The sequence below is a fragment of the Dendropsophus ebraccatus genome, chromosome 7 (assembly GCF_027789765.1).
Source record: "Dendropsophus ebraccatus isolate aDenEbr1 chromosome 7, aDenEbr1.pat, whole genome shotgun sequence".
Lineage (NCBI taxonomy): Eukaryota > Metazoa > Chordata > Amphibia > Anura > Hylidae > Dendropsophus > Dendropsophus ebraccatus.
This window is the reverse complement of record NC_091460.1, coordinates 96,986,843-97,012,086: the sequence shown is the minus strand read 5'-3', so window position 1 is coordinate 97,012,086 and position 25,244 is coordinate 96,986,843. Positions and strand designations below refer to the sequence as shown.

At 46.1% G+C, this 25,244-nt stretch overlaps 1 protein-coding gene across 6 annotated transcripts in view; it reads left to right on the top strand.

Moving 5' to 3' along the window:
* Positions 1-25,244, top strand: part of ARHGEF18 (Rho/Rac guanine nucleotide exchange factor 18) — a 251,495-nt gene that overhangs the window by 97,640 nt on the left and 128,611 nt on the right. For 4 of the 6 annotated variants that reach the window (XM_069977931.1, XM_069977932.1, XM_069977930.1 and 1 more), the window contains exons 4-6: positions 2,517-2,694; positions 3,020-3,131; positions 15,895-15,952. In XM_069977931.1, coding sequence (XP_069834032.1) covers positions 2,517-2,694; positions 3,020-3,131; positions 15,895-15,952 — 348 coding nt within the window. Of the gene's footprint in view, positions 1-2,516; positions 2,695-3,019; positions 3,132-15,894; positions 15,953-20,998; positions 21,145-25,244 lie in introns of those variants that run through there. The other 2 variants (XM_069977934.1, XM_069977935.1) reach the window with 2 other exon arrangements.

The following is a 25,244-nucleotide window of genomic DNA, read 5'->3' as shown; positions in this document are numbered from 1 at the left end:
GTAGTCAGGCAGCCCTGTGCCCCCATATAAGCAGTATGCCCAATACATGCCTCCAAATATATGGGGGCACAGTGCAGCCTGACTACTATTTGGAGGCATGTATTGGGCATACTGCTTATATGGGGGCACAGGGCTGCCTGACTACTATTTGGAGGCATGTATTGGACACACTGCTTATATGGGGGTACAGAGGGGGCCTGACTACTATTTGGAGGCATGTATTGGGCATACTGCTTATATGGGGGCACAGCTCAGCCTGACTACTATTTGGGGGCATGTATTGGGCATACTGCTTATATGGAGGCACAGAGGGGGGCGACTACTATTTGGGGGCATGTATTGGGCATACTGCTTATATGGGGGCACAGTGCAGCCTGACTACTAAGCAGTATGTCCAATACATGCCTCCAAATAGTAGTCAGGCTGCTCTGTGCCCCCATATAAGCAGTATGCCCAATACATGCCCCCTAAATAGTAGTCAGGCTGCTCTGTGCCCCCATATAAGCAGTATGCCCAATACATGCCACCAAACAGTAGTCAGGCCCCCTCTGTGCCCCCATAGAATGCACAAGCGCACTTATTTGTCACTTGAGCACCAGAATGTCAGAGAAAGAGCGATCTCCTGAGATAGATCATAGAGAGAGGGAATTGGCAGTATCGGAGAAGGAAAGAAGGGCAGGGAAAAGATGGAAATAAGAGGAAATTTGGGGAAAGATGTAAAATGGCGGTTAGCCATTACAAACAATAGGAGAGAGATGAGAGAAGGGGGAAGAGGCTGGTGGGCAGGGCTGCTGTACAGATAGGAGATGGGGGTAGCTGTAGATAGGTAGGTGTAGGTAGATAGTTATAGGTAGGTAGCTGTAGGTAGTTGTAGGTAGCTGTAGGTAGTTAAAGGTAGCTGTAAGAAGATAGCTGTAGGTAGCTGTAGGAAGGTAGTTATAGGTAGCTGTAGGTAGGTAGTTATCGGTAGCTGTAGGTAGATAGTTATAGATAGGTAGTTGTGGGTATCTGCGGGTAGGTAGTTATCTGTAGCTGTAGGTAGATAGTTATAGATAGTGAGCTGTAGGTAGTTGTGGGTATCTGCAGGTAGGTAGTTATAAGTAGCTGTAGGTAGATAGTTATAGGTAGGTAGTTGTAGGTAGTTAGTTATAGGTAGTTGTTGGTAGGTAGTTAGTTATAGGTAGTTGTTGGTAGGTAGTTGTAGGTAGTTAGTTATAGGTAGTTGTAGGTAGGTAGTTATAGGTAGTTGTGGGTAGCTGTAGTTAGTTATAGGTAACTGTAGGTAGGTACTTGTGGGTAGCTGTAGGTAGGTAGTTGCCACCCCATCCCCTCCCCTCCCCATATAGGCACTAACAAACACACATACAAAAAAAAACAGACACTTTAACTCACCTGGCTCCCCGCCGCGCGTCTCCTCTCCTCAGCTCGGCGGGCGTTTCTCCAGTGACGTCACTCATCTGTCGGGACGCACGAGACGTTGGCGATCAGCCATAGAGGCGCCCGGGCAGAGAGGCATCTCTGTTTACTTATCTGGTGAAAAAGGAATGGTACGCTGTATGTCTGCAGGAGCGCCGTTAGAAACCACTGTATGAGCAGGGTGCCGGGCGGCCAGCAGGGCGAGCGATCAGGGCCGACAGACATACACAACATGCATTATGTGACAGTGTCGTGCTGTGCATGTCTGTCCGCCCCGATCGCTCCACCAGCTGGCCGCCCGGCACCCTGCTCATACAGTGGTTTCTAACAGCGCTCCTGCAGACATACAGTGATCTTTTCTACACCAAAGATAGGTATGCAGAGCTGCCTCTCTGCCCGGGCGCCTCTATGGCTGATTGCTCTGCGCCTTCCTCCTCCTATAGTGTTCCGGCGCTCCTGCAGACAGAGACAGCACACATTTCTATAGATAAATGTGCAGCTGTCACTGTCTGCCAGAGCGCCCCCCAGCTGGACGGGAGTGATGCGCCCTGTGCAACCGCACAGGTTGCACACCCCAAAGGCCGGCCCTGTTGACAGGCAGAGAGACCTGTTAGTGGCCTCTCTGCCTGTCTATCATCCCGCACTGTGCACTGGCAGAGAGCCATGACTAGTCGCGGGCAGCTTCCCGCCCAGATGACTATCTGCCAGGGCTCAGGAGCGGAGACCTCTCCATACACTGATGGGGGGTGGGAGGGGTGGTTGCTATGTGGCAGTCATTTAACCCTTTTATTGTCAGAATGTAACACAATGACAGGTGTAGCACCTGTCAAATGTCCAATTGGCACTCCTGTATCGTGATTCACAAGTTAAGAGGTCTATATTCTTCTGGTTCAGGGGAACTCTATTAGCAGAGCACTGATCTCACGGATCTATGCAGTGATGTACCATAACATCAGATCCAACGTCTAGCCTAATACTCTAATAACTTTTCAGCATTCACGTTTTCTCACTGTAATGTGATTGTCCAAAATAAAACATAAAACAGACTGATTCCTATAATGTGATAGGTGAGTTTTAACATTGTTCATTTGTTTATGAAGATTTAGCCTTGATGCTTGCGAAATGGAAAGTGATCTAGAAAGGGAACTGGAAGCAACCACCAGCATCACAGCTAAAGAGAATCTTCCATTATCTCGATCATGGGCCACAAAAGCAAACTTAAGAATAGAGCCTGACATTGGGAAACATGGTCTCATAAGTGCCGATACAGAAGACAAGGTACTGATCTTTCTGTTATAATACCAGATTCCTGTTTCAGAATTATGTATTCTCCCACCCACTGTAATAAAATGTTTTTAAAAAAATGACTTTCGGAGGCTGTCCAAGAGACCCAAGAGCAGAGCTATGGGGCACAGGGACGGGTAAGTATAATTTCTTTATTATGTTCACTATGTTTATTTATTTTATTTTTTATGGGAGTTTCTCTTTAACCTGTGTCTTGTCTGCTTACAGTCTATTACATTTTATATCTATGACAGTTCAGATATCTCTCTAAGATATCCCCTCTTCATTTATATTTATGTCTTATTTCTAACTTTCGGAGGATGAAGAATCTGGTAAGAGACTGCGCTCAAAATCTATGCCTTCCACACTAGACAAGATCTCAGCCCCACGCATCTCACGCAGTCTGGAGTCATCATGTCCTGTCATTGAAGGTGAGTGTGGCAGTTATCATTTTTAACTGTAAACCTAAGTATATGACATCAAAGGGAACTGGTCATGTTGTTTATGGTTTTCTGTCAACTGCTCCCATGTCTTGTAGTTTCCAGGTAAAGCTTTCTGGCGCTGTTCCTAGCATTCTGTGTCTGGGCAGCCTTTTCAAATATAGGTCTTTAAACTGAATTTACCATTAGGCCCAGGCTGAAGCACTGGAGGCGGACCGACCCACCCTCAGAGGGAGGTAACCCCCACTCCTCTATGATATTGATTTTAATAGAGCTGCTTCATACAGGGGCAGGGGTTTCCCTCACTGGGGGTGGATCGGCCTACCTTTAGTGCTTCAGCCTAGCCTGATGGTTCATTCCCTTTAATCCTTACTCCCAGTGCCCGGTAAGCAGACATGGGGCGATGCCACAGTTTCATGTAGTCACGCTGCCTCTGCCTGCCTTCTGGCCACTCATGCTTAATTGACTGTGCCCAGCAGCTACAAGTCACTTCAGAGCAGTTCACAGAGCACCAGCTCCACGTTTTCTTATGTTGAGGCCTTGTGTTAAAATCACATTACAGTACTACCAATGGAATAACAATCAAATGGTGTAAAATAGCAACTTGTGTAAATTGCCCATAGTGTGGTGTACCCCCGGGGAGTTGTGTCGGAGGATTGGTCGGTCACTTGTTAGATGGCCGAGATACAGCGGGACCATATGATGTTATCTTGTGACGCCATTGCCAGTGGGGCACACAAATGTGGTGGCACACCTGCTTTTATTTTGGAAGGCCAGTTGTACCCTTTTCCCCTGTGGACAGTGTCCTGCCGGGCTGCTACGGGGTCCCTTGGGATAGTGTAATCATGAGTGGTGTAGTGACCCTCCCGGACTATCGGAACTGCCACCCACAGAAAGGGGAAATGTCCAAAGGTTGCATTGTGTACTGTGTCGGTGTGGGATGAAGAATCACGGAGGCTCTTTATCATAAATAAGTTTGGTTTTACTTGAAAGGTACTTGTGTGCAGCAAGACATACAGCTGTGCATTGACAAGATAAGTTACACTTGACAGTTCCCTTGATAAAGCACTTAATAAGGCACTTGATAATACGATAACCAAATCTGCGACAGGAATAGAGTACAGTCGTGCTGACTGAGTAGCGTGTTGAGAGATACAAAGAAGCAGAGTAGCAGACAGGAGGATGTCATGAGAGTCCCAACGCAAGTAGTACTGTGCTCTGCCGGGATGTTGGAGGATGAGGTAGAAGAATACTTAGGAGAAGGAGAGAATACTTGTGCCTGTGTATTGACTTGTTAGTCTTCACACGACCTTATTCCCACTAGATTTGGGGGACCCGTCCTAGAGGGTGACACAAGGCTCAGACCTTGTTACCTAGTATGAGCAGAATGCTGAGGGTTCCCTGCTGACAACCGCGCTGCGAGATAGAGTTCCTAGGCTTATCAACGTTGCTCTATCCACGTTGCTCTATCCTAGCTTACTGCTGTCTGTTGATACTATCCTGCTCAGTGACTCTCCTAGTCCATGGCGTGGGTTGAGGTTGTCTCTAACTTGTCCTCTCTTGAAAGAGTTTAACACTGCATAGTGTGGTGTAGCGTTACTGAGAATAAACTGTTAGCTGTGTGCTGTCTGATGTCCTACCAATACGGGGTTCTGACTAAGACTGGACCTTAAGGGTACGGGGACTTGGCAGAGGGCCAGGGCCCAGAGAGGACCACTGTAGAGAGCTGTCTAGCTTGCATCCTTACTCTACAATGTCCAACACGAAAGAACCATGCCCTTCCTCCACCCATGTGACTTCCTTCCTCAACATATCTAAAAGGCGCTGTGAGTGGGTGAAGAGTGCAAACAGAAGAAGTAAAGAGAGAGGTCATAGGAGAGAAGAAGAAGAACAAATTGCTATTGGTTCACAGATCTATGTGACATACAAATAAACAATAACCCTTTACACACTTCAGCTGTGCAGCATCTGAATACACATATCTAATACAGCGACATCCAGTGGCGAAACTTTATCACTTCCTTCATTACTACTTACACAATAAGTACAGGCTTTTCTAAAGGGTGTAACCAATAGTAACAACTGTGGTAGGACATCACAATAGCAATCCAATCCATTCCTTTTACACACCATGATGTGTCAGTTGCAGGAGCCACAAACAATCACCAATCAGCAAGATGAGCGCTTGTTTGCAGTGCCTTCACAAGGCACAACTAATCAAGGGACCAGGGCTGCACAAATGATCCTTGTATCATTCATGCAGCCTGGAAAACTGACAGCACATATATGTATATAGGATATACTGTCCACATAGGGTGTACTTGTCACAGTGGCCAGGAGTGGCGTTACCTACCCCCAGACACACAGGCACTTGTAAGGGTAGCACAAGGTGTGGGTGCAGGTACGATGGAGAAATGAGAGTCCAGCACTTAACCCCTTAACGACACAGGGCATATATTTACGCCCTGCGGTCGCCTCGGGGACTTCAGAGGGGGGCCGCGCGGCGACCCCGCTCTGAACCGCCGGGGTTCTGGGTGCGGCATGTAGCCCAGGACCACGGCTATTAGCTGGCACGGTCCAAACGTTGTGCCCGCTAATCAGCATTTTAAATGCAGCTGTCAGAAGTTGCGGGCTGTCCACGTCCCTGGTGTCTAGTGGGGTGGATCGCCCACCCCCCCCCCCCCCGGGACGTTGCCCCGGAGGAGCGATCCACACATGCATTACTTCCGGGTATCTGCGCCGTAATGGCGCTGATCCCGGCTCGGCACTCAATTGCTTTCGATCTATGCTGTATAACTATACTATGTGTTAAAAAAAAAAAGTGTTATTATTAATAAGAAGCCCCCTCCCCTAATAAAAGTGTGAATCACCCCCCTTTTCCCATGTTATAAATAAAAAAATAAATAAACAAACATGTTTGATATCGCTGCGTGCGTAATCGCCCAAAATATTAATTTATCATATTCCCGATCTCGCACTGTAAACGGCGTAAGCGCAAAAAAATCCCAAAGTGCCAAATTGCGCATTTTTGGTCGCATCAAATCCAAAAATTGTAATAAAAAGTGATCAAAAAGTTGCATATGTGCAATCGACATATAGATAGAAAGAACAAATCATGGCGCAAAAAATTACACATGAGACAGCCCAATAGACCAAAGGATAAAGGCGCTATAAGCCTGGGAATAGAGTGATTTTAAGGAACAAATATTTGTGATCAATGGTTTGAATTTTTTTACAAGCCATCAGATAAAAATTAAAGTTATACATGTTACATATCGTTGTAATCGTAACTACTTGAGAAACATATAAAACAAGTCAGTTTTACCCCAGAGCGAATGGCGTAAAAACAAATACCCCCCAAATAAAAGAAATTTCACCACCCTTGAATTTTGTTTTGGTTTTGCAGTGTACTTTATGAAAAAATTAAGCCTCTCATTGCAAAGTAGAATTAGTGGCGCAAAATATAAGGGCTCATATGGATTTCTAGGTGAAAAACTGCAAGTGCTATGGCCTTTTAAGCACAAGGAGGGAAAAAATGAAAGTGCAAAAATGCATATTGGCTCTATCCTTAAGGGGTTAAACAGAAGGTGACTTTTACTTAGGAACTTCAGTGCAATACCAGTTAGAGTGGTAAACAGCTTGCTAGGTGAAAGTACCAGTGAAAGTTCCAGTGGTGCTTGAGGTACTGACTTAGATAAACAGGTAAGTGCAGCTTGTCTTTGGAGAGGTGCAGGGGCTACCTTGGGGACCTTGCTTAATTAGAAGTGTACTCTGCCAGGATAGTGACTTATTGTTTCTGTAGAGATACTCGTACTCACGGTTAGAAGAGAAAGAACTAAGTAGAAGACCGCCTTTTGCCAAACCATCCCAGAGACTGTCAGGGTCAGTAGCACAAGTCCCAGGCTTAAACAACTGGGTGAAGTAGTAGTAGTAGGATGCTTCAGCTTAGGCCCTTTGTCCTACTGAGGATCAATCACTTGACTTTACGGATTGTCCAAATGGTTAAGAAGGATCCCAGGCATAGGCAAGATTGACCTATGTGACAGTTACCCCACCTTTGGGTTTAACAGTGCGTCTTTCCTTGTAAAGTCTCTCTGAGTAAAAACTGTAGCTATTTCTCAGTCTTACTCCAACTCCACTGCTGAGGTGGTGTCCCACCATGGATGTTGCTATTGGTTACACCCTTCCCAAAAGCCTGTACTTTTTGTATGTAAGTGGTGCTGTAGTAGTGTTAAAGTTTCACCACAAGATGTCGCTATTGTAAGTATATGTACTTAGTTGATGCACAGCTGTAGAACTAAAAGGATTATTGTTTGTTTGTATGTCACATGGATCTGTAGACCAATGAGCGTGTTTTCTTCTGTCCTATCATTTTTCTCTTTTCTTCTCACATATGCACTCTTCACTCATTCACAGCACACCTTACATGGGCTGTAGATAGAAAGTCACAATGGTTGAGGAAGTGTAGAGGTCTTTTGTTGCTAGACTCTGTAGAGACAAGATGCAGCTAACCTTTTCTTCTCAAGTAACTCCACTCAGCACTATGCAGTGTTAAACCCTTCACTAGAGAGGACCAGTCAGAGATCATCTCAACCCGCGCCGTGGACAAGGAGAGTCACAGTATCTGCAGGACAGTATCCACAAAACAAGGCTAGGAACTGATCCAGATAGAGCAAAGTTGCTAGAAGCCTATGAACCCTCAGCATTCCGCTTATCCCAGGTAAGAAGGTCTGGGGCTTGTGTCACCCACTAAGACGGGTCCCCTGACACTGGTAGGGCAATAGGTGGTGCGAAGACCCAAGAGTCAAAACAAGTATTCTCTCTCTCTTCTCAAGTATTCTTCTACCTCTTCCTCAAACATCCCGGCAGAGCACAGTACTAATTGAGTTGGGAGTCTCACGTCATCCTCCTCACTACTCTTCTGATTCTCTACTCTCAGCACGCAACTCAGTCCACGCGACTGTACTACTCCCTCTCCGCTCACTACAGATCTGGTTCCAAACTTATCAAGTGTCTTATTAAGTATAAAGTATTGTTTCAAGGCAAAGCTGTATGACCTGTTGCACACAAGTATTCTCCAAGTAAAGCAGATCTTATTTATGATAAAGAGACTCTTGATTCCTTGGGTCTTCTCCCCTTTATGTAAGTGGCAGTGGCAATAGTACGGGTGGGTTATCATTCCACTCTTAACCACCGTGATAACAGCCCAAGGGACCCCACAACCTGGCAGGTCACTGTCCACAGGGGAAGAAGGTGCAACCAGCCCTCTAAACTAAAAGCAGGTGTGCGATCATACCTGTGTGCTTAACCGGCACTGGCATCATGACATAACATCATTGGGCTCGGCGGTATCTCGGCCAACCACCATAGAACTGCCGTCACACCTGCCGTCACCTGGCAAGTGACCAGCCATTTAGCCTCCACACCAGGGGTGTACCACCGTAGCACCCCCACAGAAGTGGCACTACAAACAGGATTTCAACCTTGTTGTTGCCTATAGCTGCTACGGTGGCTATAGTGAGTGATTTACTGTGCACAGATTGCCAAGAGCTGTGTGCTCTTTATTGCAGAAGCAAGTTGTAAACTGTTAGCCACCAAAACCTCTATTGCCCTGAAGATAAGTACTCCAAAGAGGAGAGTCGCCCTGACTGTACATGTAAAAGTGGGGGAGCCATCTTTATTGCTTCTGAACTGTATCCTGTATTTACTAAGTGCTCAACAACCTTCAAAGAGCCTGCCAACAAAACCGTGGGAAAACTACACCAAAGCACGGGAAGATTCTCCAGAAAACACGCCAAAAGTCCCCTGGTGGAACAAAGGAGTACAACATTGTCTCCGGGAGGACCCCTGATTATGAGAAACCTCCTTGTCTGCACTTCCGGCGCGGCCATGATGGAGAAGGCCGACGCCCATGTATGTCCCCTGCGCTTCACCGAAAGTGATGACTCTGCCCTCAGTTGCCACAAGATGGTGAGCGGAGAGCAACAAGTCATGGACACTGCAACAAACGCAATTTCTGAAATTGTGGGAGCCCTGGCCCGCTGGCACATACTGCAGTCCCAATCCCGGCCACCACCGGTCCGGCACTGCCGCTGAGACCTCTGGCTACCCAAAAGGCCCCCTGGGAGGAGTCCCAAGGAGGAGAGAGCAGTTTTTTCGGGATCCAGGACCCCGATCAAGACAGTGACGCCTACTTCCGACTTCACTATTATTGACGAGGAAAAGTATGCGGCGGAGGCCGCATTCGATGATGATGACTGCGTGGGATTTCCCAGCGCCACCGCCGATTCCGAGATTCCGGCCCCAGCAGAGCTGCTTGGGCGCAACACTTCCGAGGTGGGACCACCTCCACTACCGCAGAGAGTCCGCAGAAGCAGGACCCCGCAGTCCTGGACATTCTAAGAGACATTGTCACGGCTAAGCAGCCCCCAGCCCCCTGTTCTGTCATCAGAACAGAGCAAAGCACAGAACAAGACAGCACTGACGATGACAACTCCACCACAGCCAAGTGACACGGCTACCCGGCGGGTAACCGCATTAGAGCTGGAGCAAGAGTTCATAAGACAAGAAGACCAGCCGCGCCCAGGTGAGAAACCCTTAGAGAGGTGGAGAGCCACAGTCATTTCCTTTGATAAAGAGAGAGGATTCGGGGTCATCCAAGACACCTATATGGGCAAGCATGTCCGTGTAAGCCGTAGAGCAGTCAAGAGATCCTACATTTCACGACCAGACACAACCCTAAAGAAGGGGAGATCATTGATTACACCCCTTACACCTTTGAACAAGAAAGATGGGCAGCAGCTGTCACCAGACCCCAGCATTACATCCAGGAGCTGTTTAATCCCACTGCATTACAGGACTTGGGAAGCTTACCCTAGGCAAAAAGCTATGGAAGCGCAGATTGTTGTGGCTACCACCAGTGGTTCTAAAGCTACACCAGTCAGGGGCGTAACTAAAAATGGCTGGGCCCCATAGCAAATTTTTGAACTGGCCCCCTGCACTGAATGTCCAACTCTTTAAGGGACATTTATCAAAATGTGCCCCAGGTGTGCGCCATGGAAAAGGGGTGGATTCACCCTTTTTCTGTGGTGCACGCCAGCTGTATCCCCCACTTGCCTGATGGACAGGCCGTAGGGGGCATGGTAAGGTGGGGCGGAAGCTTGTCGTAAATGGTCGCAAGAAATCAACAAATGCTCCTGAGTGCAAAACTCAGGACCGGCGGACTTATTAGTCTCCCGCCTGTCCTGACTCTAATGAAGTGAATGAGTGGGATCTGATTGACAGCCAGAAAAAGATGTACGCTGCCATGCCCTCCCCCGGCTGTATCTTGGGATCGGATCTCAGCAGTGAGACCATCAGTGCAATCACCACGAGCTCCTGCTCTGAAGAATGTTTCAGTATTTGCCTTTATCCTTTATCCACCCCTTGACAGGCAGATGCCGAAATGTGCGCTGAGGCAGGGGTGTGTGGGTACCCAGGGCATATGGGTATATATCACTGAGACATCATCCATCTGTCCTTGTATTTTTTCACATGCTCAATCGTTTGCATAGTGCACTGGTCTATTTATTCACACTTTGGAATTACATGTAAATACATTCTATACTCTATTACACAATTATTTAACTAAAAATTAAAGCCTAGAATCAATAGCAGCTGCTGCAGAACAGAACCAGGCCTGATGTGGTAGGCCCCGCAGCAGCCGATATGGCTGCGACGGCGGTAGTTCAGCCCCTGATACTCTAGTTACTTAGATTCCTAGCTTTCTTAATGGTCTGAGAAACCTTGTGAGGGATTGTTTCTGGGAATCCAGAAAACAGCAACCCTGGCAGGGAGTTCTCTTGGACTTCTCATAGTTTATCTCACATCCTAGTTTCTGAAAGCTTTCCACCTCTACCTTCTGACAGAGGTACCACTCTGATTTGGCTATCAAGAGGATATTGTCTGGAATATGGAATAATGATCATGTTAGCCATCAGATGAACAATAACCTTTGTGAAGGCTCTTTAGGCTTATGATCTGATGAACAGGAGAGCCTGAAACTGGAGATGGAGAACTTCCCTCTCCTCTGGTGGAAGTGGGATGAGAACCTTCTATGTCTAATACCATTTGCTGTTCTGAATCTGCAGGAAGTAATAAAACTATGACCTGGAGGAGACAGAAGATTTGTGCTTAGAATGGAGATGCTGACGGGCATATTTTTTCCGCGGGTGATAACCAACCTCCCACCACGACCTTGGCATTATTAGGAGTTTTTTTTTTTTTTAAGCTGAGTCAGCCTTGGAAATAAAATATCCTCTATTATTCCTAGTTCCTCACTAATCGTTCTTATTGCCCGTCTCTCCCTTAGGTTTTTTTTCTACTCCTAGAGCTGAAAGACTTTTGAGATTTCTGTAGGATTGGAGGCAACTCCTTCTTTTCTTAGACAGGATCAACAGAAGAGCCAGAGGAATTGCCTTTTACAATGGATGGCACACAGTTTTGCATTTAGACAGAACATCTCCTTTCCAGTCTTTTAATCAAAGTGTTCTGTGGACACTAGGTTGCTGACCTAGCTGGTAGTCATAAGGTGTCAGCAAAAGCATCACATATAAAGCTGTCCGCGCCGGAGAGAAGAATAGTAAAGGTTCTCTGGATGTCCTTCCTTAACATGATTTTCTAATTGGTCTAGCCATAAATTAAATGGGTTTTCCAGGCACAGGATAATTCATCAGTACCGGATCGTCAGGGTGATAAAACTAAGCACCCATGCCAATCAGCTGTTCGGTGTCGTTCTACACAATGAATGCAGATTATCTCCATTTATTGTGTAGTGTTGGCCATGTGTAACTACAGAACAGTTCCATTTCAAGTGAATAGGATGGTGCATAGTTCATCAGTACATTTTGCCTGGAAAACCCCTTCAATTGACCTAGTGACTGATGCATCACATGCGTACCATCCATGATAGTGGTGGATGCTAAATATTATAAATGCATACGAATATGGGTTTTTTAAGTTGCCATTCACAAGGCTACTTATAGTGCAGTGTGCTGGGTAACATCCAAACTGGTCATGCTCATACAAATAAATAGGAATGATTAAGAACACCCAACTAATTACTGACACCACATTCCCCCAACTTCACAAGGCCAAAAATGATACATATGATATATTAGTTGATATTTTGGACATAACACTTGTCAAGGTCCCTTATTGTCTTTTATGTACTTACACTAAAATAAAAATCAGTTCACTGAAAAGGAAATTGTATATGCATATTTTGGCCTTTTTTGGCAGTGTCCCTGCTTGCCAGGGATCCGGGGTCCAATATGCCTGGCAGGAGGGCAATGGTGTATGAGTTTTTGAGTTACTATATAATGCTAAAGAAAGCCTTTAGCAAGTTCAGAGCTCAGCCTAGTTGGGTAAGACAGATCCAATTTTATATATTCTCCTGAATGCAAATCCAAGAACAGGTCATGGACAGTTAAAAGACCTTTACAAGGGGCGTTTATTGGCTGAAAGATCCCATTATTGTACTGTGTTAAACAGCCAGCAATAAGCTGACGAATGAGCAAACACTCATTTATAGGATGACTGGCCCAATAATCATTGTCAGTTTGGCAGCACATCTCACATTTGTGCAAACAGGAAATGTGCGACCAAGAGTGATACAAGTGTAAGGCTATATTCATACTGCTGTTGTTTGGCGCTAAAAAACAACGTCTGCTTTTGCATTGAAAATTGCATTGGAATAAATGCATGGAAATAATTGACATGTGAGTTATTTCAATGGCTGTTGCAAACAACGGCTGCTGTTCAATACATTGTGTGTGAACCAACGGCTGCTGTTTGCATTGCCTTCAATGCAACACATTTCGCTATGAAAAGGATGGCTGTTATAATTGAAAACAATGGCCATTATTGACATAAAATGTACATTGTGTAAACATAGCCTAAGGCATGATGCAATAACCCTTCACATGGCCCAGTCCACACAATTATTAAGCTGTGTAAAAGCTCCTTAAGAAAAGCACACATCTGCTAGATTATCACTTGTATTGGACATGGGTCAATTTTTCTGAAAACGGTGGTAAATTTGGGGAAATACCCAGTAGCTTCATATGTGCAGCTCTTGTGAGATATATATATATATATATATATATATATATATATATATGTATATATATAGACAGTGGTGCATAATTCGTTCCGGGACCATGCTTGTAATCCAAATCCACTGTTACACCAAAGCAAATTTTCCCATAAGAAATCATAGAAATGCAGACAATTGGTTTCACACCCCAAAATTAATGATTTATTATTCTGAATAACATGTAAAACTAATGAAACAAACATTCAGAAACAGCAGAATATTTGATATTATAAGTTACTGTACAGTTATAGAGAGGATGGGAAACACAAGGGCGGACAGAGACTGCAGGGAGCATTAAGGAATGAGCAGGGCAGAGGGGAGAGAGGGGTTACAGCTATGGAGAGATTACCTCCACAGTCCTGTCCCCTGATGCAAGCCCCAGCCTGAAGTGGATCTGCTATGATTTGGAAGGTGAGGGAGACTTCCTGGGTCAGAGTACAGGGCTGCAGACCCCGCTATGCAGGCCATGCCCCTCCTCCACTCGAGCTTCCACCCAGTACAGGGAGCTCTTAAACCAAAGGAGCTCTTAAACCAAAGCAATGCTCTTAAACAAAGTCACAATTTTGAAAAACTGTGAGCTCTTAAACCAAGTTACTCTTAAACCAAGGTAACACTGTGTTTATATTGGTGGTACCTTGGTTTAAGGGCGCCTTCATACCTACCGACTCGCAGTGTAAATCTCGCGGTCTGAAAGACTGCTGCAAGTATATAATTTTGCTGCCCCCTTAACCCCTTCTGCTCCCGCTACGCTTTGTATAAACATTACCTCTTCTCGCTGCACAGGGTCCCGGCGTCCTGCTCTCCCGGCCAACCAATCAGTGTGTTGCCCGGCCGCAACCACTGATTGGCTGGGCGGGAGAGCAGGACACCGGGACCCTGTGCAGGAGACAGGTAACGTATATACAGACACAGCGGAGCGGGAGCAAAAGGGGTTAAGGGGGCAGCAGAATTACATACTCACAGCGGTCTTTCATACCGCTGCGAGCATGTAGTGACAGGGAACTGCCAGGACCTGCCAGAATCACAGCGAGATTTACACTGCGAGTCGGTAGGTGTGAAGGCACCCTAAGAGTAATTTGGATTAAGAGTGTTTTGGTTTAAGAGCTCTCAGTTTTTTTAAAATTGTGACTTGGTTTAAGAGCTCCCTGAACTAAGTGGAAGGGGGAGCTGAGGAGGGGCATGGTCAGCATAGCGGGGTCTACAGCACTGTACTCTGACCCAGGAAGTCTCCCTCACCTTCCAAATCATAGCAGATCCACTTTAGGCTGGGGTTTACATCAGGGTACAGGACTGTGGAGGTAATCTCTTCCTAGCTGTAACCCCTTTCTACCCAGACAGAGTGTGCTGCTATACTGTGCTCACCCTATACCCTGCTCATTTCTTCATACTCCCTGCAGTCTCTGTCAGCCTTTGTGTTTCCAATACTCGCCATTATGGGGATCTGCACTTCCATCCTGTATCTACAAACTGCTGCTGTTTTTTCAGGTTTATGCACTTACTATAGATTATACTCCCCATGCTGATTGCTATGATGTACAGAAACTTACAATATGACATATCCAGCTGTTTCTAAATCTTTGTTTTGCTTGTTTTACATGTTATTCAGACTGCTTTTAATCCAAGATCTGTCCTGGCGTGTGTTCGGCAGGTGATGCAGGTATTGTCCTAAAAAACAACTTTTAAACTTGCAGCCCCTTGCCAAACAGGAGTATCTGTGCCCTAACTTTGCACCACCCCTCCATCCCTCCTTCCCACCCTCTTCATCATTAAGAATGCCATTGAAACATGTACTCCTGTCTGAACATTGCCCATGTGATTTACGATCCAGCCCATGTTCAGTATTCACAGCGCTGACGAATAGGAGGCAATCTGCCTAGAGCATTGCTAAAGATGAGGAGGGTGGGGAGGAGGGAAAGAGAGGTGGTGCCAGCCTAATGCATACACAAACTAGGCCACGCCCATTTGGCACAGGGCTGCCAGTTTAAAAGTTGTTTTTTAGGACAATGACTGCACCACCTAACGAACGGACTACAGGACAGAGCTTGGATTAAAAGCAGCTATCTGAAGGTACAAGCGGTTTGGGGGGGTCAGATTGTGGGTACAGAGTCGCTTTAAGAGTGGATTTGGATTACAAGCACTGTCCAGGAACGAATTATGCTCGTAATCCAAGGCACCACTGTATATATTTCACCCAGTAGATTGTAAGCCCTTGCAGGCAGGGTCCTCTCTCCCCAAGTACCAGTCAATCATTGACTTTACTGATTTTATTCTGTAAATGTTCTGCATGTGACCCTTATACAGTATGTATAGCGCTCTGGAATCAAGAATGATTTAAAAATAAATAAATAATAATAATAAGAAGAGCATTATAACAGGTACAGTTCAAATAATGTATACATATGGGACTATAAATATGAGATTATATGTAAACCATAAAATGGTGTTCAGAGAGGCAAACAAACAACAAATAATAAAACATGAATATGCAGACATAAAAACAGAATAAAAATGAACTATTCCGAAAACATGTCATTGTACGCTTATTTTCTGTTGTTAATACCAGTTCAACAAAATGAATAATCCCATATGAAAATCTAATTCTATATATTTCTCATCTAGTAATCCAACCACCTCCCATGGAAGTCATTGAGAAGGACCATGTGGAACCAACCCATGTGTATGTAAATTAAGCAACATTTTCTTATTTTGTGTAGTGTTGTATTAACATGATTTTGAAACTTAAAGAGAACCAATCATGGACGAAAATAAAAAAAAAAATTTCCGATAATTAGATTAAAATTGTTTTTTTATTAATATTTGTAATTAGAATTAATTACTTTTATGGCCGCGTTTTCGCAATATACACATTTTCTTTTCCTGTCTCGCGCCGGCTCTTTTCAAAAGAGCCGACGCACGACAGGAAGCTCCCGGCATGCCGAGCGGTGGGAAGGGCTCCCATGAGCCTTTGCCGCTGTTCTGTAAATACACAGTGATCTTGCGCTATACAGCGCGAGATCACTGTGTATGTCTATCCTAACTGGGCCTATTAGTTTATTCCTGAAGATACAGACTGCCTTTGCAGTCTGTATCTCATACTTTACCCACTCCTCTGTAGCGGTGCAGTAAAGCCGGGCGCCATCTTGATTACGTCCCTTGCGTTCCAGCGCTGGAACGCACCACTGTGACGTCATCAAGATGGCCGCGCCTGGCCTTACTGCTCCGCTATACAGGATTAGGTAAAAGTATAAGAAACAGACTGCACAGGCAGTCTGTATCTTCAGGAATAGATTTAGGGAGAGAGTATCTTTTATTATAGGGACAGTTAATTTCAGGTGATAAGTTCTCTTTAACCCCTTAAGGACAGCAGGAATACATTTACGCCCCTGCTGCCTGGGCCTTATGGCAGGGGAGCGTAAATGTACGCCCTGCCGCGTGTCTGCGGGGGTCCCAATCGCACTGCCTGACTGCTGGAGGTCTGCTGCTTACCACAGGCAGGCTCTATCAGAAGATCGCAGATTACACTGATCCCTGCTATGCTATTGCATAGCAGTGATCAGTTTATTCAATCTAATGTATGTAAGTAAAAGTCCCCTAATGAGACTATAAAAGTGTAAAAAAAAAATCTATAAAAGTTTAAAAAAGTCCCAAAGCTCCTCCCCCAACAAAAGTGAAAATCATCCCCGCCTTCCCATTTTACACATAAAACACATAAAAATAATAAAGTTTATTAACATATAATACACTGTAGCGTGCGTAATTGTCTGATCTATTATAATAAAACATTATTGTTCCCGCACGGTGAACGGCGTGAACAAAACGGTAAAAAACGCAGGGATTGCTTTTTTAAATTACTTTTTATGTATAAAAAAAATAATAAAAAGTAATCAATATCTCTGATCTAGTAAAAAATGTTACTAATAAAAACTAGAGATCCTGGCGCTGATGCCCCATATGACCCCGTAGGTGAAAAAATAAGAGCACTATAAGAGTCACAATGGGGCCATTTTAAAAATACCTATTTGCAAAAAAAAAGTCTTATTCCTAATAAAAATAGTACAACGTTAGAAAACCTACAAAACATGCATATCGCTGTGTTCAGACTGACCTATAGAATGAAGAAAAAATGCCAGTTTTACCGTAAAGTGCATTGCGTAAACATGGAACGCTCTCAAAATTTGCGGAATTGCATTTTTGGACACAAATTCACCCCTAAATGATGGCGGTTCCATCATTCATTTTATGGCAGATTGAAATATGCCATTACAAAGTACAGCTGCTCCTGAAAAAAACAAGCCCTTGCATGGTTCTGTAGGTGGATAAAAGTGTTATAGGTCTTAGAAGGCGAAGAGGAAAAAATGAAAACGCAAAAGTGACAATTAGCCCGGTCCTTAAGGTCATTTCAGGCCCGATCCTTAAAGGGGTAGTCCACCCAAAAAAATTTTCTTTCAAATCAACTGCTGCCATGAAGTGACAGAGATTTGTAATTTACTTCTATTAAAAAATCTCAAGCCTTCCAGTACTTATTAGCTGCTGTATGCCCAACAGGAAGTTGTATTATTTCCAGTCTGGAGAGCAGGAGGGGTTTTCTATGGGGATTTGCTCCTGCTTTGGACAGTTCCTGACATGGACAGAGGAGGCAACAGAGAGCACTGGGTCAGACAGGAAAGAAAACACCACTTCCTGTTGGACATACAGCAGCTAATAAGTACTGGAAGACTTAGATTTTTTACTAGAAGTGAATTACAAATCTCTGGCACTTTATGGCACCAGTTGATTTGAAAGAAATTTTTTTTGGGTGGACTACCCCTTTAAGGAGTTAAAGGAGTATTCTGCTCAAACATAACTTTTCATATGTTGTTGCCCATGGTGAGACTAATAATTAATTTCATGAGAGAATATTGACTTCGATTGTGGAGCAATAAAACAAGTGATTGCTTGATCCTCATTCCTTGCTCTCTTTCTGTGCTATTACATGCAAATTGAGTGGGGAGGAGCGGGAGTCAGTGGCGTAGCTACCGCGGTCGCGGCAGTCGCCGCCGCGACCGGGCCCGCCACAAAGGGGGGCCCGCGAGGCCCTCCCGATCAATCACTCTTGTGACCGCAAGCATTGTTTTGCTTGCGGTCACAAGAGTACGGCTCCGTCTTACCCCGGCTGCTGCGCAGCTGCCGGGGGTGTCGCGTCTCATCCCCGTCAGCGTGCGCATCCCAGAGCTCCCTGCGCGCCTTGGGCCCTGACTTCCGGTTCCGGCGCGCAGGGAGCTCCGGGATGCGCGCGCTGCCGGGGATAAGACGCGACACCCCCGGTAGCCACGCAGCAGCCGGGGACAGACCAGGAGGAGTGAGGATCAACATGGGAGCGCGTTGTCAGGTGAGTTAAGTTTTTTTTTTTTTTTAATCAGCCTGCAGGGTGGGGGGAAGAGGGGACCATCTATGAGAAGGGGGGGCATCTATGAGGGTGGGGGGAAAGAGGGGGGGCATCTATGAGGGTGGGGGGAAAGAGGGGGGCATCTATGAGGGTGGGGCAAAAGAGCGGGGGCATCTAGGAGGGTGGGGGGAAAGGGGGTATATGAGGGTGGGGGGGAAAGAGGGGGGCATCTATGAGGGTGGGGGGGGAAGAGGGACCATCTATAAGGGAGGGGGGGAAGAGGGACCATCTATAAGGGAGGGGGGAAAAGGGGGCCATCTATAAGTGAGGGTGGGGGGAGAGGGGGGCATCTATAAGGGAGGGTGGGGGGAGAGGGGGCCATCCATAAGGGAGGGTGAGGAAAGAGGGGGCCATCTATAAGGGAGGGGGTAGAGGGGGCCATCTATATGGAGGAGGGAGAGGAGGCCATCTATAAGGGAGGGTGGGGGGAGAGGGGGCCATCTATAAGGAGGGCAACATGGGGGGAGAGGGGCCATCTATTTGGGGGGGGGCAACATAGGGGGAGAGGGAATACACAGAGGGGGGCATATATTATTAGGGGGTCACTTAAAGTCAGGGCTACCCACTAAATGAGGGTGTAAAGGGGTCAATACAGATACGCAGTGTGTATAGAGATGAGGATGGTGCCAGTGTGAGGAGCCTAATATGTCTGTCTGGCAGATTCTGTGGATTCGTGGCTCGCAGAAGTTCTCATAACGGCCCAGGACGGATGGAGAAGAAGATGAAAAGGAAAGAACTCTGATCAGAAAAGACGTCTCCTGTGAGTCACCTGATATAACTGCACGGTAATGTATATGGTGTATAGAACCTGTGTAGAGCTTGGGCCACCTCTATATGACTGGATGAGGTGATTTAGTATACTGGATTTGGTCAGTAACAATATGGTGGTGATGGTAGTGGTTGTGGTGTGGCAGTAATGTTTCCTTCCTATATACTGGTATTACTGGTAATATTGGTCTCAGTATACAGGATTTGGTCGGTAACAGTATGGCGGTAATATGTACGGTGATAATACTTTCTCTTTCAATATGCTGGTGTTATTGGTAATATCTGTCTTGGTGTGTGTATATATATATATATATATATATATATATATATATATATATATATATATATATACACCAATAGCATCACTTGGTCGTGAAAGGAGGGGGCCCCCGCCCAAGTTGACCTCAGGTCAGGGCTGGCCTCCAGTGCTCAACGGGACCTCATAGGCGAAAATAATAGCAACCATGTGGTCGAGTGAAAAAAAGCTCCACTAGAGCGAATTCTCCACAGCGGCGCCGACATGCTGGTATGTAAATCTCAGTATTGGCCGGGTAGAGGTTGCCGTTGGAGGGGGTAGCTTTGGCGGTGTTGTGGCTGCTAGGTGGGTGGTATTGTTTGTGACAATATGGGGGTTACCCTCTGGGATGGCCATCTCCTGGGTCCGAGACGGTTGGCACATCAAAAACTTCAGTCCAGTCAGTGCTGTATGCTTTAAACTGACTACAGTCGCTTTGTCAGTCCAAGGAAAAACATAAGACATAGGCAACACTTTGCAAATAAAATAAAACCTAGGCCTTCTAGCCACTGACTGTAATACACAGCTTCCCTAGTTGTCACTTCTGAGCCTACTGCTCAACATTACCAGTTCCACTGGTCTCACCAAGACTTGGCTGCAGCTCCCACAGGCCTAGCACTGTCCGTGTTCTCCCACCCTCTGAGTATTCACCCGGAAGCCATCACTTGGAAAGCTCTGAAGTCTCTAATAGAACTCCACCAGGTGGGTTTCAGAGCCTCAATAGCTCTAAGGTTGGAGTGAAGTATACGGACCAGGAGCTCCACCTGAACCACAATTCCCACTCCAGAGGCACAGAACTGCCACATATCCTCCCCCCCCCCCTGACAAAGGTCGTAGGACTTGTCACTTTATTAAAACCTCCTCCTGGGTCAAAGGTCTTACATTGGGGTAAGATGTGACAACATTCATGCCTCATTTTCTTTTTCTGGGGACACAACCCACACTTTTCATGAGATTTTTGTTTCCCCCATGGTCTCACTTTTCCGTTCATTTCTTTCACTACCACGTCCATTAGGGTAGACATGCATTGGAAGGCTGTACTGAGAACCATTCTCAGCATGCACACAGTCCTCATTCTCATATATTTGGTATCCCTTATTGGTAACATCCAGGCTGTTACCCTTGGCAACATGAAACCTCTCACTTCCAGCTACATTGGATGGGACTGTATGTGTCACACTCAGTTCAGACATTGCCTAGGTCTCACTACCTCTCACTCCACACAGGGCAACATACAGGCTGCAGCCACTTTCAGTCTCCAAGGTGACAGTCTTCCCATCAACTCCTTCATGCACATCTGTGTACTGAGAATACGATTCCTCCAAAGTTACCTCTTCACCATTTACATCACCCTCAGCAACTTCAAGACTTCCTGTAAGAGGTAATGTGTGACACAACACAAGCTCTTTAGGCTTACTGTCATAGACATAGGGGGCACTCTCAGTCAAGCCACGTGCATACGGCTTCCTGCCAGGCCAATCACACCTGGCTACCTTCATGCAACATTTTTGGGCACCAGGCTAGCACAGCGGTGATGGAAAACCATATGACTAAACTGACTCCGTAAACCACGCTGGGAAAAACGTGCCCCACAAACACAGCATATATACCGCTTACTGCCACAGTTACTTCTCACATGCTGTTTGACTTTGTAGGTGACTCTCCTGGCATAATGCAAACCTATAGACTTGTCAACAGTCTGCTTACCCTCCTTTCTATCATCTGCAGCTATAGCGGATATCTGGTTGCCACTAGCAATCACATTAGCCTCACTTGAGTCAGTAAAGGCCACCAAACTCTCTGTATTGCTTTCAACCACAGCACATTCATCACATGTAATCCTTTTGTCATTATACACCATGACCTCTAGGGGCACACTTGAGCTAATCCCCTCGACTGCTTTGACTGCTTTGACTGCTTTAGAGGTTAGTTCACACTGTGCATTTACAGAAACTATGGGCCCTATTACACCAACAGATTATCTGGCAGATTCTTTTGAGCCAAAGCCAGGAATGGACTATAAACAGAGATCAGGTCATAAAGGAAAGACTGAGATTTCTCCTCTTTTCCAACCCATTCCTGGCTTTGGCTTAAAAAAATCTTTATCTGTTGGTGTAATAGGACCTTAACTCTGTAGCACACCCATCATCTATTTGCTCAGGTTGTGTGACATAGTTATGGGTTAAATGCATGTTAGGCAGAAAATCTGACATTACATTACTGCTACCACATAACTGCTGGGTGACATTTTCAACAGACATTGCATGCAGTACATTTGTATCACTAGGTTTATCTGACTTTTCAAGTCGATGTTCATTCAGACTGTGAAAAAATCTCATCAGATATCAGGATGGTCTTGGCACCCACAGGATCCTTCTCCTCACTTGGTAGCATCTCTGGACAACATTTGGACTCATTCTGGTCACAGTTCACACAGTCAGATGGTGAGGCTCCAGCCACTGGTAACTCAGACTTTTGTATATGGTTTTCCTGGCTCTTCCCCCTTAGGGTCCATTTACACAGAAAGATTATCTCCTAAAGATTTGAAGCCAAAGCCAGGAATAGATTTGAAAAGAGGAGAAATCTCAGTCTTTCCTTTATGACCTGATCTCTGTTTATAGTCTGTTTCTGGCTTTGGCTTCAAATCTTTGGCAGATAATCTGTCAGATAATCTTTCTGTGTAAATGGACCGTTATGCTAAGTTTACACGGAGCGATAATTGGCCCAATCGCACGATTAACGATTTCGAAGTAACAATTTTTTTTTATAACGATCAGAGTTTAGACGGTACGATATATCGTACGGAAAAATAGTTTTACGATCGTTTTGCGATGGCGCGCCCGCAGCCCGGCCCGCCCGCAGCCCGGCCCCCTGCTCATCGGCAGCCCGGCCCCACGGTCAACCGCAGCCCCCTGCACCGCCCCGATCGCCACCCCTGCCGCTCCGATCGCCACCCCCGCCGCTCCGATCGCCCCCCCCCCGCCGAAGCTCCGATCGCCCCCATCCCGAGCATGCATTACCTGCTCCGCGTCGCAGGTCTTCGACATCCACGACTCCGCTCTTCAGTGCACTGATTGGCTGAAGAGGAGCCGTTTGAAATTCCCGGCTCCCTTCAGTCAATCAATGCAAGGCAGCACTGATTGGCTGAAGAGGAGCCGTTTGAAATTCCCGGCTCCCCTCTTCAGCCAATCAGTGCACTGAAGAGCGGAGTCGGGGATGTCGAAGACCTGTGACGCGGAGCAGGTAACGTATGGTCGCGGCGGGGGCGCGATCGGAGCGGCGGGGGGGCGAACGGAGCAGCGGCGATTGAGCCGGCGCAGGGGGCTGCGGATGAGCGGGGGGCCGGGCTGCGAGCGGGGGGGCCGGGCGGCGGGTGGCCAGACTATTGCGCGACGACTGTTTCCATGGAACAATCGGCAAATTTTTGCAATCGGCGAACGACTGTTTATGAACATGTTAAAAGATCAAAATGAACGATTTTTCAATCGTTCGCCGCGTTTACACGTACGATTATTGTTCGAATTCGATCGTTATCGTGAAAATTCGCCCGATAACCGTTTTGTGTAAACTTAGCATTAGGCAGTTGTACAGCACACTTCACAGGGGACTCTCCCTCCCACAACTGCCAGAAATAAGGAAACTCTCTGCCAAGTATGAACTCCACCTCAAGCTCCGCACAGACCTCCAGCACATGATTTACTGTCCCATAACAGGTTTTAAATTCAATTTGAATAGTCTTACCATATGGCTCCGGTCGACTCTTCACGAACAGTTTAATATCCGGGTGGACCCTGGACACCTCCTGGCGACAATCCAGGTCAACCATTAGAGGGATTCCACCCACCAGCAATTCACATGTTTTTGGTATAAATTTCTCTGATCTCCTGACCAGAGGACAATAAGATGCACAGACACCCACTCCCATGCACCTCCAACATGGCGATCTCTGCTCAGTGACTGCCGCTGTTGTGGTTTGTTGCTCCTAGCAACATCATTATGGTGTCTCTGCAAAAGTGACTTTTTAACACTTGGGCATTTGGCAAAAGCACATCCAAGTACACAACAGTCCACTCTCACACATCCCAAGCGTGGCTCTGAATGGTTGCCCTTAGGAACGGCACCCTCAAGCTTTTTATCTGAAGAATCAGACAAGAATTTTTTTTTTTTTAGCAGCACCAGCTTTAAAGTGACTGTACCACCAGGCCCAGGCTGAAGCGTTGGAGGCGGGCCGACCCACCCCCAGTGGGAAGAAACCCCAGCCCCTACATGAAGTGACTCCATTAGAATCAATGGGCCACAACATGGTACTTGGGTAGCCCAATAGGGCTGTCACTTAGGTTGACAAGTCGGACGGGTACTCACCCATTGGAGATGGTGACAAGGCTACCTGCTGCTTTTACTAGTGGGTGTCCATTTACGTCAATGGGGTGTAGATAGGCTTCATAGGCTTTGTTCCCTATACCTGGTCGTGCTCGGCACCAGATCCTACTGTTAGCCGACAGGAACACCGGATGGGCGTCTGTGACTCTTAGGGCCCTTTTACACAGAAAGATTATCTGACAGATTATCTGCCAAAGATTTGAAGCCCAAGCCAGGACTGGATTTGAAAAGAGGAGAAATCTCAGGCTTTCATGTATGACCTGATCTCTGTTTATAGTCTGTTTCTGGTTTTGGCTTCAAATCTTTGACAGATAATCTGTCAGATAATCTTTATGTGTAAAAGGGCCCTTACTTTGCAGATCTCTCCTTGTGGATTGGCAAACTTTTGGTGAGTGCCGAGTTTTCAGATGGCTTGTTGAATAGTACGTCTGGCAGAGGGAGGAATGGAAGAGACAGATGCATGCAAAGCTGAAAAAAAAAACAAATGAAAAACAATGACTAATAACATTCATGTCTATGACCATATCGGAATCTGTTCCAACATATGTCTCAGTTGCAAGAATACCTTGACCTGAAATTTTACTGCTACCTAACTGAATAACTGGGACAGAGATTTGCTGCAGGAAAAGTCTCTGGAGTGAGGCGCAGGTTGGGCCTGCAAGTCTTTTAACAGCTATCAGACCGATTTGAGGGTTTCTGCCATAGATTCCACTTGTTCTTGCAGGGGGTTGACAGGTGCAGCAGCAGTCTGGAGTGCCTGGCTGAGGGGAGCAGTATTGAGCACAGAGGAGTAGGGGTGCTTGCCAGAACTGATGAGTGAGGTGCTGCATAGGGATCCTCCAAAGGGGTCTCATTAGCGCTTGGGGGATTTGAGAGCAAGACTCTTAAAGTCTGTAAAAGGTAAGCCAGGGTTCTGAGTCTCTGAGTTTGTCCTGAGAGGACCTGGAATCTATACCTTCTATGAACCTATCCAGAATTATGCGCTCTGCATCTGCAAGTGTCTATCTGGCGTACAGCTCTAAAGACAGTGTGAAGAGTGAGTGAATAGTCTCTGAATGGTCTTACCTGGCTTCTGACACCTGTTGTAGAACCTGAGTCTTA